Below are 18,068 nucleotides of genomic sequence, written 5' to 3' on the forward strand. Positions count from 1 at the left end.
TGTATCCATAAAACCATTTTGTGGACTAGTATACACAGAGCTGTGCTCCTCACTCCTGTAATTTTTTCCCGAGGACTGTGATCTGGCTCCTACAGTTTCATCCTGGCTCCTAGAATTTAGAAAAATCCCTCTCCCTCTCCCTCTCGTGCTGTGCCATGTCTTGGCAGCGGGTCCTGCAGTTTACATAAGCATAAGACAGGACCAGTACATTGCTCCCTGTTAGTATCCATCCATACTAGTGGTTGCTTTGTACGCAGTGCGCTATTGTGCGTCATTTATCCTGCACCGGTAATGGGCACATGCCTGTACTTATGCCGCAGACTACGTACTACAGTTTTGAGTGAGGAGGATGTGGCTCGGGATGGGTTATGTATGAGATGTCGTAACTCGCCATGTGCCCTGAACCCCCCAACATCTGTACAGGAGCCCCCTCGGGTGTTTTTTTTTTTTTTAGATGCTGGCCTCCATCGTGGACCACCTGGCAGTCCTGACTAATGTTCTGTCACGGCTAGGGTATTTCAGCATGGCGCTAGGCGTGTGTTTCTGTGAGATCTTTTTGGCGCGGGCTGTCTGGTGGCGGAGCTGGTGTCTGGCGGGGGGCTTTGGCTGCGCGTGTTGTTGTGCAGGCCTGTTGTCACTCTGCGCTGGTAAGGCCTGTCGGTGTCTCCGTTCCGTTTGGCATGGGCGCCGCCTTTTTGCCTTCTGGCCATTTGATGCGGCTGGCCAATCCTGGTGAGTCACATGTTCCCTCTGGCCAGTAACAGCACGGCATGGGGTATTTAGGAAGGGTCAGTGCCTTCCTTCTTTGCCAGTGCAACGTGTATCTCAGCCTAGCTGAGAGGGTGCTCTCTGTGCTTATCCTGTTCCTGTGTAATTCGCTGTCTGCCAGTCTGCCTGTCAGCTCCTAGTCCCCGCTTCCTCCATCACCCTTGCCCATACCTGAGTGCCTGAGCCTGCTGACATCCTGCTCAATTGCCTTAGTTCACTACCTGCATACCTGGCTATTATTTTCCTGCATCACTACCTGCATACCTGGCTATTATTTTCCTGCATCACTACCTGCATACCTGGCTATTATTTTCCTGCATCACTACCTGCATACCTGGCTATTATTTTCCTGCATCACTACCTGCATACCTGGTTGATTATTCCAGTCTCACTACCTGTACACCTGGACAGTTCAAATTGTTTCTACTTGGACATTAACCCATTACGCCCACCACAGAACTCTTGTGCACATTTATGTATTCCTGGACTTTTATTTACTGCCATATTTTATGTCTACTCAAGCACGTATTAAAAAACCTAATTTCAAACCCTCTTCTGTGATCGCTCCTGCTACCACCCCGGGTCCACAAACAACCCAGAACATAACAGTTTGCACTGGCTCCATGGAGCCGGCCACGGATCAGGAGTCAGGAGTGGATTTGTTCCGGTGCATTTCTGGTCGTTTAGAAAATCTGGAAAACATGCAGCATCAGATGGCTCAATTTCTGCAAGAGATGTCCAAGAGACAGGATAGTTTGCAGACTTCCTTTTCTACCCCTGGAGTACCAGCAACTACATCCGCATCAGCGTCTGGGAATACAGGAGGCAGATCATCTCCCAGCTTACATCTTCTTTTACCAAGTAAATTTGACGGCAATCCTAAACTCTGCCGAGGATTCCTAAATCAGTGTGACATACATTTTACCCTGCAGCCTGACAACTTTCTAACTGCAAGAACTAAAGTGGCTTATATAGTCTCTCTGTTATCCGGCCAGGCCTTGGAATGGGCTTCCCCACTCTGGGAGCGCTCAGATCCGCTGCTGGATAATTACGCAGGCTGTGTCCTCTTTCAGGAGGATTTTCGATGAACCTGGGCGTACTGTATCAGCATCATCAAACATCATGACACTGAGACAAGGGGTCCGTCCTGTCAGTCAATATGCCGTGCAATTTAAAATTTTAGCATCAGAGCACAAATGGAATGAGGAAGCCCTCACCTCGGCCTTCTGGCATGGGTTGTCAGACCGACTAAAGGATGATCTAGTCACTCGAGAGCTTCCTACTAATCTTAACAACATGATTTCGTTGTGTATCAAAGTTGACCTACGCTTCAGGGAACGTCAGGCTGAAAAACACAGAACTGACCGGCAAAGGTAATTTGCCCCCTCCATTTCTACCCGTCCCATTCCTTCTCCTACTGAAGAGGAGCCTATGCAGGTGAATCATACACACCTCTCCAAAGAAGGTCAGAGAAGAATGCAAAAGAACCTCTGTACTGCGGAGAGTAAACTGGGAAATGCCAAATCCTAACTGACCCTGGAGACATGAAGTTAGGCGTTATGAGCCCGTCTCCAAAAATTAAAGATTTCACGATTACCCTAGCTTTGGATCTTAAACCCAAACCTGTCTTTGCTACTGCTCTACTTGACTCGGGAGCAGCCGGAAATTTCATAGCGTCTAGTTTCCTAGATAAATTTCAGATTCCTCGTTTGTCTCTCAACCATGCCATCTCTCTGACCTCTATAGACGGACGCCCTCTAACTAACGGGATAGTCGCCAAGGAGACTCAACGAGTATTGGTCTAAATCGGGGCACTTCATTCCTTAAAATTACTGGTGATATTGGAGGCCTCTCAAGAAATTGTTCTTGGTCTAGCATGGTTGCGTCAACATAATCCCAGGATATATTGGAGTTCTATGCAGATTCTGTCATGGGGTATGGACTGTCAGAAATCCTGTCTTCCAAAAATTCGACCTGTAGGAAAGATAGTTCCATTAGTTTCTTTCTGCCATTCCCAAGGAATATCAGATGTTCGCCGACTTGTTCTCTGAGCAGCAAGCCAATATCTTACCTCCTCATAGGGAATGGGACTGTCCAATTGATTTGATACCTGATAAGATACCACCTCGTGGTCGTACCTATCTGCTGTCCTTACCTGAGACTGAAGCCATGACCGAGTACATCCGGGACAACCTGGCAAAGGGGTTCATTCGCCCCTCTACTTCACCTGCCGGAGCTGGGTTTTTCTTCGTTGGCAAGAAAGATGGTGGTTTAAGACCATGTATCGATTATCGAGGCCTTAATGACATTACTGTAAAGAATCCATACCTCTTCCCCTGATTACTGAGTTGTTTGATAGGGTCAAGGGCTCTGTAATTTTTTCTAAATTAGATCTGAGTGGGGCTTACAATCTCATTCGTATTCGAGCTGGTGATGAATGGAAGACCGCTTTTAATACCAGAGATGGACATTTCGAATATTTAGTAATGCCTTTTGGATTGTGCAACGCCCCTGCTGTCTTTCAGAGTTTCGTTAATGAGATTTTCCGGGACCTGTTATATGTTTCAGTTGTCTGTCTGGACCATATACTGATTTTTTTCATCCTCTGTAGCTAAACATCATGAACATGTTAAAGAAGTTTTGACCCGTTTGAGAGAGAACCACCTTTACTGCAAACTGGAGAAGTGTGTCTTTGGAGTGCCCAGTGTACCTTTTTCTCGGCTATGTACTTTCTGGCTCCAGTTTGGAAATGGACCCCAAGAAGGTACAAGCAATTCTGGATTGGACCCGACCTCAGACACTGAAAGCCATCCAGAGATTGTTGGGCTTCGCCAATTATTATAGACTCTTCATTAAGGGATTTTCTACATTGCTGGCTCCCATTACAGCCTTGACCCGCAAAGGTGCTAATCCTGCCCAATTGTCACCTGAGGCAGAGTCTGCTTTTCATCTTTTAAAACAGGCCTTTATCTCAGCACCTGTTCTTCGACAACCAGATCTGTACAGGCCTTTTTTGTTGGAAGTAGACGCATCATCTGAAGCTGTGGGAGCAGTCCTGTCTCAACGTTATGAGGACAATCGAGTCCATCCTTGTGGGTTCTTTTCTAAAAAATTCTCACCTGCCGAAAGGAACTACGCCTTAGGTGAGCAAGAACTACTAGCTGTAAAGTTGGCATTTAAGGAATGGAGATATTTACTAGAAGGTGCTAAGTTTCCATTTACTGTATATACGGACCATAGAAATCTCCTATTTCTCAAAAACCTTCAATGTGTGAGTCCTTGTTTGGCCCGCTGGGCAATGTTCTTTGCTAGGTTTTAGTTCACCCTGACCTTCCGGTCTGGAGCACTTAATCAGAAGGCTGATGCCCTATCGAGATCTCTCCTCTGTGATGATCAATCTGAAAATCAAAGCAATATCCCTGTCTTGGAATCAAGTTTTCGCCGCATTACAGGTTCAGCCTCCTACAGGAAAATCGTTTGTGGCCCCGGAATTAAGGAAGCAGTTTCTTACTTGGGCACATTCCTCTCGCTTCGCAGGGCACTCAGGCACTCGGAAGACCTTGGAGTTTCTGAAAAGACACTATTGGTGGCCTTCTATGAAGGCAGATATAATGGAGTTCATCTCTTCCTGCTCCTCCTGTGCCCAGCATAAATCATCACGACAAGCTCCAGCTGGGGAATTGCTTCCACTACCTACTCCATCACGTCCATGGACGCATCTCTCCATGGATTTCGTCACAGACCTGCCAGTCTCTCAAGGCTTCAATACTATCTGGGTTGTAATAGATCGATTCTCTAAGATGGTCCACTATATCTTTTGAAGAAGTTACCTTCCGCTCCTGACCTGGCACAGTTGTTAGTTCAACACATATTTCGTCTTCATGGCCTTCCTGCCGAAATTGTCTCAGACCGTGGTGTGCAGTTTACTGCAAATTTCTGGAGGACTTTGTGTTCAGTCTGATTTGTTGAAGGCATCCTCTCGCTATAAGACCCAGGCCGATAAGAAGCGTAGAATAGTTCCACGCATGTAAGTTGGAAACCAGGTTTGTCTAAGAGTTCCTTCAATGAAATTTGCACCCCACTTCATTGGTCCCTTCACCATAACAGAAGTCATTAATCCAGTGGCCTATCGTTTACAGTTACCCCCATACCTAAAAATTCCTAATTCCTTCCATGTTTCCTTATTAAAGCCCCTGGTTCTGAATAAGTTCCATAATGCTCTACCTGCTTCTCCTCGAGTCCAGACGGAGAGAGGAGTTGAGTTTGAGGTCGCCCAGGTCTTGGACTCTCGTCTACTCAGAGGTCATTTACAGTATTTGCTGGACTGGAAAGGTTACGGTCCAGAGGAACTTTGCTGGACTGATGCTCGTGATGTCCCCACACCCACGCTCATCAGGAGATTTCATTCTGCCCATCCGGAGAAGCCTGGTGAGTGTCCTGAGGCCCCCCAAAGGGGGGGGGGTACTGTCACGGCCAGGGTATTTCTGCATGGCGCTAGGCAGGTGTTACCTGTGAGGTCATTGTGGTGCGGGCTGTCTAGTGGCGGAGCTGGTGTCTGGCGGGGGGCTTTGGCTGCACGCGTTGTAGTGCGGGCCTGTTGTCACTCTGCGTTGGTAAGGCCTGGTGGCGTCTCCATTCCGTTTGGCATGGGCGCCGCCATTTTGCCTTCTGGCCATGTGATGCGGCTGGCCAATCCTGGTGAGTCACATGTTCCCTACGGCCAGTAACAGTACGGCATGGGGTATTTAGGAAGGTTCAGTGCCTTCCTTCTTTGCCAGTGCAACATGTATCTCAGCCTAGCTGAGAGGGAGTTCTCTGTGCTTATCCTGTTCCTGTGAAGTTCGCTGTCTGCCAGTCTGCCTGTCAGCTCGTAGCTTCCGCTGGACTTCCCCGCTTCCTCCACCACCCTTGCCCATAACCGAGTGCCTGAGCCTGCTGACATCCTGCTCATTTGCCTTAGTTCACTACCTGCATACCTGGCTATTATTTTCCTGCATCACTACCTGCATACCTGGTTGATTATTTCAGTCTCACTACCTGCACACCTGGACAGCTCTAATTGTTTCCACTTGGACATTAACCTATTACGCCCACCACAGAACTCTAGTGCACGTTTATATATACCTGGACTTTTATTTACTGCCATATTTTATGTCTACTCAAGCACGTATTAAAAAGCCTAATTTTATATTCAAACCTGCTTCTGTGATCGCTCCTGCTACCACCCCGGGTCCACAAACAACCTAGAACATAACATGTTCCTCCTATGGGGGTACCACAGCAGCCCATCCCTCACTCACAGGGACTTCCGCTGATTGTGCAGACCCCTCTTGTACCACAGCAGCCCGTCCCTCACTCACAGGGACTTCCGCTGATTGTGCAGACCCCTCCTGTACCACAGCAGGCGGTCATTCCCACAGTGGGATTAGTACAGGGGGGTCCTCCACCATGGGTGGATGTGTTCTGTACCTCAGTGCAGAGTCTGGCTATGACCTCTATGGCCATTCAGACCATGTTACAGAGTGAGAAACCTGTAAGACCAGCTAAGCATCCTGTGTTGTCATCTGATGACGGAGAGGTGGCTGATGGCTCTAACCCCGACTCCCCTCTGCAAGAGGCAGAGCCCAAGTCCAGAATTAACATTCCTGCCTTGGTGCGTGCGGTCAGGTCTGTATTGGTTATAGAGGATGACAAACCAGCCCCTAAATTCAAACACCCTCTGTTTAAACAGAGGGAATACTGCCGAAGACACCTTTATCAGATCAGCTGGTGGATCACATGGCTGAGGCCTGGCAATCTCCTGCTAAGAGGTATCAACCTCAGAAACGTTTGACCTCATGTTACCCATTTCCTGAGGCTCATTGTAAGAAGTGGGAATCTCCTCCTGCGGTGGATTCACATGTTACACGATTAATTAAAAGTGCAACGTTACCTATTCCTTCCATTTCTTCCTTTAAAGGATCCTACGGATAGGAAGGTGGAAACTTGCCTAAAGTCTATAATACTCTTTTAGGAGCCATTGCCTGGCTGTCCATGGCTATCTCCTGGGTAGCTAAGGCTAGAGAGAGTTGGGCTGATGCACTTGAGGACTCCGTGGAAGTTCCAGAGAATCAGGTGTCACTGGTTGGCAGTATTAGGGATGTGGCTGCATATACCTGTGAGGCCGCTCTGGATGCTAGTCTACTGACATCTAGGGTCTCGGCAGCGGCCGTGTCTGCTTGCTGTTCCCTGTGGCTACGCTATTGGAGCGCAGATGCCTATTCTAAGAAAGGCCTGAAGACCTTACCCTATAGCAGGGAAGTTTTGTTTGGCCCAAACCTAGACAAGATTGTTGGCCAAATCTAAATCTGCATTTCTGCCCTCAGCATCTGCTCCTGCAAAGTCTCGAAGCTCCTCCTTTCGTACCCAAGGAAAGTCCAAAGGGCAGTCCTCTGCAAAGAAGCCTGCCAAGCCTAAGAAACAGGCCTGGAGCACAAGACACCTGGCCTCCAAACAGGAGAATAAGCCTGCAGCCTGACTGGACAGGCCTCCCTCTGGGGGACACCAGAGTGGGAGGCCGACTTTAGTTCGCCCAGTGCTGGTGTCAAACAACCAAGGATGCTTGGGTAAGAGAAGTGGTCTCTCAGGGGTACACCCTCTCATTTCTTCGAAGGCCTCCCCACCAATTTTTCTACACAGGTCCTCCTTCTGACTAGAACAAGGCCTTGCAGATCCAGAAAGCCATACAGTCCTTGCTGCAGGCAGGGGTAATTGTGCCAGTTCCACTATCTCAACGAGGTATTGGATATTATTCTATCTTTCTGGTTCAGAAACCGAATGGGTCTCATTGGCCTATCCTCAACCGCAAATCCCTGAACAAGTTTATCAGGGTGCCCAGGTTCAGGATGGAAACCTTACGATCCATCATACTGTCTATGGAACCTGGGAATTAAATGGTATCTCTGGACATTCAGGATGCGTACCTACATGTTCCCATAACGCTTTCTCACCAGCATTATCTGCGGTTTGCCATACTGCAACACTTCCAGTTTTGCTCGCTGCCCTTTAGCCTATTCATGGCCCCAAGGGTATTTACCAAAATGATGGCGCTCATGGCAGCCCATCTACGGAGTCAGGGTATGCGGTTCCTACCGTATCTGGATGGCCTCCTCTTGTTGGCGAGTTCTCTGACAGTGGCTTGTCTACAAGCACACGGGTGTTTAATTGGGAACAGTCCTCCCTAATTCCCTCAGAGGATGGTTCATTTGGGAGCCCTTCTGGACTCTCTCCAGCAGAGAATCTTTCTGACTCCAGAAAAGATCTCCACGCTGCAGCTGCGGGTACACAGATGTCTCCGCTGTCATCGGGTATCAGTCCACTTGGCGATGCAGGTTCTGGGGTCCATGGTGTCCACATTCAACATGGTGGAATATGCTCAGTTTCATTCAAGGCCTCTACAGGGGCTGATTTTCTACAAGTGGAATGGATTACCCCACCGGATCAGAGCTCAGGCGATTGGTGCTCTCTCCGGAGGTACATCTGTCCCTCGCTTGGTGGCTACAGACATCTCATCTAACCAAGGGTCGCCCCTTTTGGATCCCGGACTGGATACTCCTAACAACGGATGCCAGTCTCCGGAGATGGGGCGCAGTGACCGGTCCACACCATTTCAGGGCTGGTGGACAACGGTAGCGCTATCCCTGCCCATCAACATATTGGAACTTCGGGCTGTGTACAGGGCCCTTATGATGGCAAAGCACATTCTTCACGGAAAGCCCGTGCATGTTCAGTCCGACAACAACACCACAGTGGCTTACATCAACCATCAGGGAGGAACTCTTAAGTTGGACAGCAATGACAGAAGTGTCACACATTCTGACATGGGCAGGATCTGATCTCCCGCCAATTCAGTAGTGTTCATTCGGGGAGTTCTCAATTGGGAAGCGGACTTCCTCAGCCCTCACGACATGCATCCAGGGGAATGGTCTCTTCACCAAGAGGTGTTTCAACTCCTAGTGAACAAATGGGGTCTCCCAGAGGTGGACCTCATGCCCTCCCGACAGTCACAAATTACCAGTGTACGGGTTGAGAACAAGAGATGCCGAAGCAAGCCTGCTGGATGCTCTTTCAGTAAAATGGACCTTCCGGTTTACGTACCTATTTCCTCCAGTCTCCCTTCTTCGAGTTCTTCGGAAGTTCAAACAAGACAGAGGCACTACCATGCTGGTGGCTCCAGCTTGGCCCAGATGTCATTGGTATTCAGATCTTCGGAGTCTCTCCATCGACACTCCGTTTCTGCTGCCTCAACGTCCGGACCTGTTGTCTCTGGGTCCTTGCCTTTACCTGGACCTGGATAGTCTGTCTTTGATGGCGTGGCTCTTGAGACATCCCTCCTAAGGTCCAAAGGATTGTCTAGCTCTGTCATCAACACGTTGCTTGGAGCGCGTAAGCCTGCCTCTGCCAGGATCTACCACAGAGTATGACATACATATTTCCAGTGGTGTCGTACAAGAGATTGCGACCCTCGGGTGTTTCGAATACCCAGAATACTGGCATTCCTTCAAGCTGGTTTGGACTTCGGCCTACGTCTGGCCTTTTTGAAAGTGCATGTCACTGCACTATCTGTGTGGTTCCAACATAGAATTGCTCTGATTCGGGATGTTCACACCTTCCTCCAGGGTGTCCTCCAGATTCAACCGCCCTTTGACCCCCCCCCCAGTGGCTCTTTGGGATTTGGAAGTAGTTCTTCGGGCCGTCCAGGGACCTCCATTTGAACCACTAGATTCTGTGGAACTGAAGCGGATGACCGCTAAGACTTTCTCTCCTGGCTATTACATTTGCCAGGAGGGTGTCTGATTTGGGAGCGCTCTCCTGTCGTCGTCCTCCCTTTCTAATATTTCACCACAGGACAGGGCGATGCTTCGTATTCGCCCTGAGTTCCTTCCTAAGGTGGTTTCTAGATTCCATATTAATCAGGAAATTAATGTACCGACCATTCTATCACCAGACCTCTTGGCAGGTGAGGCGTCAATGGATGTGGACCGTACCAGTTCTCTTTGGAAATCAGACTCCTTGTTTGTGCTCTACAGATTTCACAAGAAGGGATGGCCAGCCAATAAACAAACTTTGGCTAGATGGCTTCGTATGACTTTCTCAGAAGCTTACACACAGGCAGGCCTGCCTGTTCCGACATTCTACTTGGTCTGTGGGTCCCTCGTGGGCAGCTCGCCGTGGCGCCTCGGCTGTTCAGCTTTGTAACGCAGCCACGTGGTCTTCTGTCCAGACCTTTCTAAGGTTCTATACATTTGATACCCTCGCCCCTCAGGATGCTTCCTTTGGGCGCCGTATTCTGCTCTCAGCGCAGGAGTGTCCCCACCCTTAAAAGGACTGCTTTGGGACATCCCCAAGGTCTCCCTGTGGAGCCTATGGACCCTGAAGAAGAAAATGAGTTCTGGTAAGAACTTACCTTTTGTTAACTCTTTCTTCGAAGTCCATAGGGTCCACAGGGCACCCGCCCTGACGCACTTGGCTTCATATGGGTGATACTGCTGGTCACAGGTTTCCCGTCTCCTTTTCTCTGAGTGTTTTCTTGTGTGTATCAGTCTTCCTTCTCTCTTATCCGCCTCAGGCCTTTGGCTTATTACCAACAGGTGCCTCTGGCTCTGGGGTGGGGTATAGGGAGAGTGAGCCCAGTGCATCCTGGGAGCTAAAGCTTTAGCCATCACCTTCACCCAAAGTCTCCCTGTGGACCCTATGGACTTTAACCACTTGCCTGGCATGGTCGTATCAGATACGACCATACCAGACTGGGCTGGTATGGTATCTGATACGACCAGTCAGGAATGCTCTGTGGGCAGCTGCTGGAACATAATTTTCTAGCAGCTGCCAATCACAGAGGGACCTCCTGCACACTGTCCCTCCTCGTGGGCCGGCCGATCACTGCTAGCAGTGATCGGACAGCCTAACGAAGGCGCACCCACCCCCGACAGCAGCCCGGCGGCTGCTAACTGGGGCAGACAAGGCAGCGCTTATAGCTCAATCCTTCTCTCCCTTCCCCTTCTGGAGAGCAGCCGCCGGGCAGAGAAGGACCGCGCTATCAGCGCAGTCCTTCTCTCTCTCCACCTCCACTAGCAGCAGCCCGGCGGCTGCAAACCAGACAGAGCAGCCGCCGGGCAAATAGAAGGTAGCGCTTTCAGCGCTGACCTTTTCTCTGCCCCCTCCCCACTGCCCTGTTAGCAGCTCCCCAGCGGCTGCAAATAGTAGAGGGAGCAGCCGCTGGCCAAAGAGCCCACCCCTCCTCTCCCTCCCCCATTTTTGCAAGCCCCACCCCATATATAAACAGCAAAGTCCTAGATGTGTATGTGTGTGTGTGTGTGTGTGTGTGTGTGTGTGTGTGTGTGTGTACACACACACACGTGTGATCTATACACATGGATATATACATATACTATATATATATATATATGTGTGTGTGTGTGTGTGTGTATATATATATATAATTTTTTTTTTTTTAGTGTGTGTGGAGCCCCCAACCAATGTCAAACAATCGGTTGAATATATTGGCCATCGATGGTACAGCTGTCAATGACCAGAACTACAGTACACCATAAAAATGTAATTTTTTATGGTGTTTAAAAAAAAAAAATTGTGTTGAAATAGTTTTAAAAAGATTTTCTTGACCTAATTCAATCATAAAAAAAACCCGACAATTTCGCAACGGTTTTTGGAAAAAAAATTAGTCAGTTAAGTGGTTAAAGAGCGAGATAACAAGGTAAGTTCTTACCATAACGCTCACTTTTTGTGTCTGTTGTATATTCCCTGTTCCTGGTGTCTTTGCTGTCTGGTAATACCCGCTGTCATCGGGCTGTCGTTCAGGCTTACACACACAGAGCACTTGCTTAGTTGTACAGGTGACTGAACCTTTGTGGTATTACATCTGCATCATTTTGAATATTCATATGATTTTAGTTTTCTAGTTGTCTGTAAATGTAGCCTTTGTGTCTGAAGCCCTTTATGTGATCAGACTGTTTGTCCCCAGTTCTCAACCTGTAACCAATCAGATCAGTGAATCTAATATTCCTGTAATACTGAAGCATTATAATGAATGTCCTGTGTTCTAGGACCTGTGCTACCCGGCAAAACCGAAATTGTTTGGGGGAAGTATTTCAGTCTCTCCCCAGCAATGGGGCAGCAATTATCCGGTCAGACCATGATGAACAAACTTCCTGAGAAAGTGGTTAAACACGTGACCCTTGTGCGCGAGAGCGGCTTCCTGACGTACGAGGAGTTCCTAGGACGAGTGGCTGAGCTCAACGATGTGTAAGAACCTGTTATAAACTACTCAACAGCTTCTCGGATATTATGTCCCCAGAAGGGAGAACTTGTAGGAGAACTGGTCTGTGTAAGCAAAGTGCACACTGTATGGTAACCCCAATACATATGGATCAGTGTATGCTACCTGTGCCTGGCCCTATTGCTGTTGTATGAAAGTCTCATTTCATTTTCTGAAATTAATTTCCAATCTCCTTACCTGAATGTTCTCTCTCTGTGCTCTCACCCTCAGCATTATGGGGAGCACAGATGAAATTGGGCATTCAGGCCCTCACATCCCTTCTCCTAGACTAGTGCATATGGGCTGTTTTCCTTGGATCCCCCGTTGTACAGACAAGTAATCCCCAATGCTTGAATGTACTGGAGACCATTGCTGGAGACTTGACGTTACACTTCCCAAGTTCTGGACACACAGGGACCAGAGAAGTGAGCACAGGACCCCAATGACGACCATCTCATGCTTGTCTGAGGCCCTGGCTATTGTGTTAGTAGCAGCCTGTTATTTTGCTCCATCCGTCAGATACTCCATTTCTTCACCAAGTCTCCAGCAGAGGAGCTAATGAATGTTGGGGCTGCTGTTTCTTGCAAATTGTAGGGATCCCATGGATGGACATGCCCTTAAATAATCCAAGTGAGAGCTGCCACTTTCCTACTTGTCTACAGGGCATGTATGTACTTGGGAGTAGCAGTGCCTCTAGTGGCTGAGTTATAAGGGCAGTTTTGCAGATGGTACATGTGAGTCATTGAATAGATGTACAGCATTGGCGGAATTATCAGTGACCTGCATCTGCATTTAACCAATGACCCACAAGAATGCAGAATATTTAGCATCATAACACTAGTTAATGCACTGTAGAAAATGTACATTCGCTGTGTAAAACTCTACCGGTCTGTTCTGTCCTCCATGGAATGACCCGCTCCTGAAGCAGGTTGCCTTGTGTACATAGGAAAACATACGTCCCCCCCACCAGGCAAAGCTCACCGGAAATGTCTTTAGTTCTGACTAGCTCTTCAAACAGTTACATGATGCTACAGGTAGCATTATAGGAATAATAGGTGACATAAAGAACCTAGAATTGTAAAAGAATGGCGACGTAAGAAAATATACTGTATTCATATTTGTGAAAAATGAGCCCGTCTTTCTGCATGACGATATGTACTTAGCTGTCCTACAATGAAAAATGTCACTTTATGCAAAGACACTCGTGTGGCCCATAACATCTAGGATCTAGACCAGAAGCTGTTTCTTGGGCTGTTGGGGAACTACCGATCCCATCATGGGACTTGTAGTTCCACACTGGCCAGAGAGCCACATAGCCTGCCCCTTATAATTCTGTAACACTTGTCATGGCTTGTTTACTTACTATTACAGCTTTATATAGGCTTTGTGTATTTCTACAGCCAGAAATCACGGTTGATATAAGCGTTTGGCCGATAAGTGATGCGCAAGGCGGTCTATGACCAGTACAATGGAACGGACCACTTTCTATGGTGTTTATTTAGTTCATCCCTCTGTTATGAATGCGTTTATTTCATTTCCTCTTTCAGAACAGCTAAACTGGCCTCGGGACAGGACAAACATCTCCTGTTTGAAGTGCAGCCAGGATCTGACTCTTCGGCTCTGTGGAAAGTGGTTGTGCGTGTTTTGTGTACAAAGGTGGGTGCTGCCCGGAACGCTGCAGGTTTTGGAGCTGATTAAATGAAAATGTTAAGGAACAAAACCAGGAGGGGGAAAAAAAAGCACTCTTATGGGGGCACTCTTGGATGAAATATATCAAGTATAAAACTTAACCTTAAAATAGAATAGGCACAATAAGAGGTGCCCTGTCTCAGTGCAGTAAACAGAACAAGACGTTAGATGCTTGTGGTCTGCGGTGGAGTCACGTCTGCAGATCATCGCTCTCTAGGCACTAATGGGGGAGTGTTAGGTTTAGGAACTAACATGGAGGGTGTGGGGTTGGGAGGGTTAGGGTTGGGCTACAAGAAGAGAGGGTTAGGGGGAGAAGGGGGGAGGGTTAGTATACTTACCCGACCCCTGTCGAGATACCAACCATCGGGATGCCGCTGTCTGTATTGTGACGGGAGGCACCCCGACAGCCAGCATTACATATCCATCCCCCCTATACCATTACGACAATCAACAAGGGGAACCCACCAACCTAAATCTGGAGGATTCTCACTAACATTCCCCTTACTGAGTGCTAATATTACCTGGGTTACTGAGTACTAATATTACTTGGGTTACTGAGTGCTGATATTACCTGGGTTACTGAGTGCTGATATTACTTGGGTTACTGAGTGCTGATATTACTTGGGTTACTGAGTGCTGATATTACTTGGGTTACTGAGTGCTGATATTACTTGGGTTACTGAGTGCTGATATTACCTGGGTTACTGAGTGCTGATATTACCTGGGTTACTGAGTGCTGATATTACTTGGGTTACTGAGTGCTGATATTACTTGGGTTACTGAGTGCTGATATTACTTGGGTTACTGAGTGCTGATATTACTTGGGTTACTGAGTGCTGATATTACCTTGGTTACTGAGTGCTGATATTACTTGGGTTACTGAGTGCTGATATTACCTGGGTTACTGAGTGCTGATATTACCTTGGTTACTGAGTGCTGATATTACTTGGGTTACTGAGTGCTGATATTACTTGGGTTACTGAGTGCTGATATTACCTGGGTTACTGAGTGCTGATATTACCTGGGTTACTGAGTGCTGATATTACCTGGGTTACTGAGTGCTGATATTACTTGGGTTACTGAGTGCTGATATTACTTGGGTTACTGAGTGCTAATATTACCTGGGTTACTGAGTGCTGATATTACTTGGGTTACTGAGTGCTGATATTACTTGGGTTACTGAGTGCTGATATTACTTGGGTTACTGAGTGCTGATATTACTTGGGTTACTGAGTGCTGATATTACTTGGGTTACTGAGTGCTGATATTACTTGGGTTACTGAGTGCTGATATTACCTTGGTTACTGTTTGTAATTACAGTAGTAAAGGTATAACCTTTGGTATTTTACCGTGATATTTTCTATGTATTTCAATTAAAGTGTAAGATTTATACTTTATATATTTCTTCCAAGGTGCCCCCAAAATGGGTAATGGCTACGTGTTAGTGGGGAAGGGGATTATATAATGTAGTGACTGTGTGTTGGTGGGGGAGGATGTAATATGATGATGGGGGTGTGTTAGTGGGGAAGGGGATTATATAATGTAACGACTGTGTTGGTGGGGGAGGATGTAATATGATAATGGGTGTATGTTATTGGGGAAGGGGATTATATAATATAATGACTGTTGGTGGGGGAGGAGGTAATATGATAATGGGGGGGTGTTAGTGGGGAAGGGGATTATATAATGTAATGACTGTGTTGGTGGGGGGAGGAGGTAATATGATAATGGGGGTGTGTTAGTGGGGAAGGGGATTATATAATGTAATGACTGTGTTGGTGGGGGAGGAGCTAATATGATGGGTGTGTTAGTGAGGAAGGGGATTATATAATGTAATGACTGTTGGTGGGGGAGGAGGTAATATGATAATGGGGGTGTTAGTGGGGAAGGGGATTATATAATGTAGTGACTGTGTTGGTGGGGGAGGATGTAATATGATAATGGGGGTGTGTTAGTGGGGAAGGGGATTATATAATATAATGACTGTTGGTGGGGAGGAGGTAATATGATAGTGGGGAAGGGGATTATGTAATGTAATGACTGTTAGTGGAGGAGGATGTAATATGATAATGGGGGTATAAGTGGGGAAGGGGATTATATAATGTAATGACTGTTGGTGGGGGAGGAGGTAATATGAAGTTGGGTGTGTGTTAGTGGGGAAGGGGATTATATAATGTAGTGACACTGTTGGTGGGGGAGGAGGTAATATGATAATGGGGGTGTGTTAGTGGGGAAGGGGATTATATAATGTAATGACTGTTGGTGGGGGAGGAGGTAATATGATAATTGGCGTGTGTTAGTAGGGAAGGGGATTATATAATGTAATGACAGTGTTGGTGGGGGAGGAGGTAATATGATAATGGGGGTGTTAGTGGGGAAGGGGATTATATAATGTAGTGACACTGTTGGTGGGGGAGGAGGTAATATGATAATGGGGGTGTGTTAGTGGGGAAGGGGATTATATAATGTAATGACTGTTGGTGGGGGAGGAGGTAATATGATAATTGGCGTGTGTTAGTAGGGAAGGGGATTATATAATGTAATGACTGTGTTGGTGGGGGAGGATGTAATATGATAATGGGGGGGTGTTAGTGGGGAAGGGGATTATATAATGTAATGACTGTTGGTGGGGGAGGAGGTAATATGATAATGGGGGTGTGTTGGTGGGGAAGGGGATTATATAATGTAATGACTGTGTTGGTGGGGAAGGAGGTAATATGATAATGGGGGTGTGTTAGTGGGGAAGGGAATTATATAATGTAATGACTGTGTTGGTGGGGTAGGAGGTAATATGATAATGGGAGTGTGTTAGTGGGGAAGGGGATTATATAATGTAAAGACTGTGTTGGTGGGGGAGGAGGTAATATGATGGGTGTGTTAGTGAGGAAGGGGATTATATAATGTAATGACTGTTGGTGGGGGAGGATGTAATATGATAATGGGGGTGTGTTAGTGGAGAAGGGGATTATATAATGTAATGACTGTTGGTGGGGGAGGATGTAATATGATAATTGGGGTGTGTTAGTGGGGAAGGGGATTATATAATGTAATGACTGTGTTGGTGGGGGAGGATGTAATATGATAATGGGGGTGTGTTAGTGGGGAAGGGGATTATGTAATGTAATGACTGTGTGTTAGTGGAGGAGGATGTAATATGATAATGGGGGTATAAGTGGGGAAGGGGATTATATAATGTAATGACTGTGTTAGTGGGGGAGGATGTAATATGATAATGGGGGTGTGTTAGTGAGGAAGGGGATTATGTAATGTAATGACTGTGTGTTAGTGGAGGAGGATGTAATATGATAATGGGGGTATAAGTGGGGAAGGGGATTATATAATGTAATGACTGTGTTGGTGGGGGAGGATGTAATATGAAGTTGGGTGTGTGTTAGTGGGGAAGGGGATTATATAATGTAATGACTGTTGGTGGGGGAGGAGGTAATATGATAATGGGGGTGTGTTAGTGGGGAAGGGGATTATATAATGTAATGACTGTGTTGGTGGGGGAGGAGGTAATATGATGGGTGTGTTAGTGAGGAAGGGGATTATATAATGTAATGACTGTTGGTGGGGGAGGATGTAATATGATAATGGGGGTGTGTTAGTGGGGAAGGGGATTATATAATGTAATGACACTGTTGGTCGGGGAGGAGGTAATATGATACTGGGGGTGTGTTAGTGAGGAAGGGGATTATATAATGTAATGACTGTTGGTGGGGGAGGATGTAATATGATAATGGGGGTGTGTTAGTGGGGAAGGGGATTATATAATGTAATGACTGTGTTGGTGGGGGGAGGAGGTAATATGATAATGGGGGTGTGTTAGTGGGGAAGGGGATTATATAATGTAATGACTGTGTTGGTGGGGGAGGAGGTAATATGATAATGGGGGTGTGTTGGTGGGGAAGGGGATTATATAATGTAATGACTGTGTTGGTGGGGGAGGATGTAATATGATAATGGGGGTGTGTTAGTGGGGAAGGGGATTATATAATGTAATGACTGTGTTGGTGGGGGAGGAAGTAATATGATAATGGGGGGGTGTTAGTGAGGAAGGGGATTATATAATGTAATTACTGTGTTAGTGGGGGGAGGAAGTAATATGATAATGGGGGTGTGTTAGTGGGGAAGGGGATTATATAATGTAATGACTGTGTTAGTGGAGGAGGATGTAATATGATAATGGGGGTGTGTTAGTGGGGAAGGGGATTATATAATGTAATGACTGTTAGTGGGGGAGGAGGTAATATGATAATGGGGGTGTGTTAGTGGGGAAGGGGATTATGTAATGTAATGA

The 18,068-nt window shown here is 47.0% G+C and overlaps 1 protein-coding gene across 1 annotated transcript in view; it reads left to right on the forward strand.

Annotated features, from left to right (window-relative positions):
• RNF141 (ring finger protein 141) overlaps positions 1–18,068 on the forward strand; it is an 87,938-nt gene that overhangs the window by 10,884 nt on the left and 58,986 nt on the right. The window contains exons 2-3 of the mRNA XM_088476080.1: positions 11,868–12,066; positions 13,627–13,735. Coding sequence (XP_088332206.1) covers positions 11,930–12,066; positions 13,627–13,735 — 246 coding nt within the window. The 5' untranslated portion in view covers positions 11,868–11,929. The remainder of the gene's footprint in view (positions 1–11,867; positions 12,067–13,626; positions 13,736–18,068) is intronic.

This window comes from Taudactylus pleione, unplaced genomic scaffold, assembly GCF_031769625.1.
Source record: "Taudactylus pleione unplaced genomic scaffold, aTauple2 ptg000182l, whole genome shotgun sequence".
In the NCBI taxonomy this organism is placed as follows: domain Eukaryota; kingdom Metazoa; phylum Chordata; class Amphibia; order Anura; family Myobatrachidae; genus Taudactylus; species Taudactylus pleione.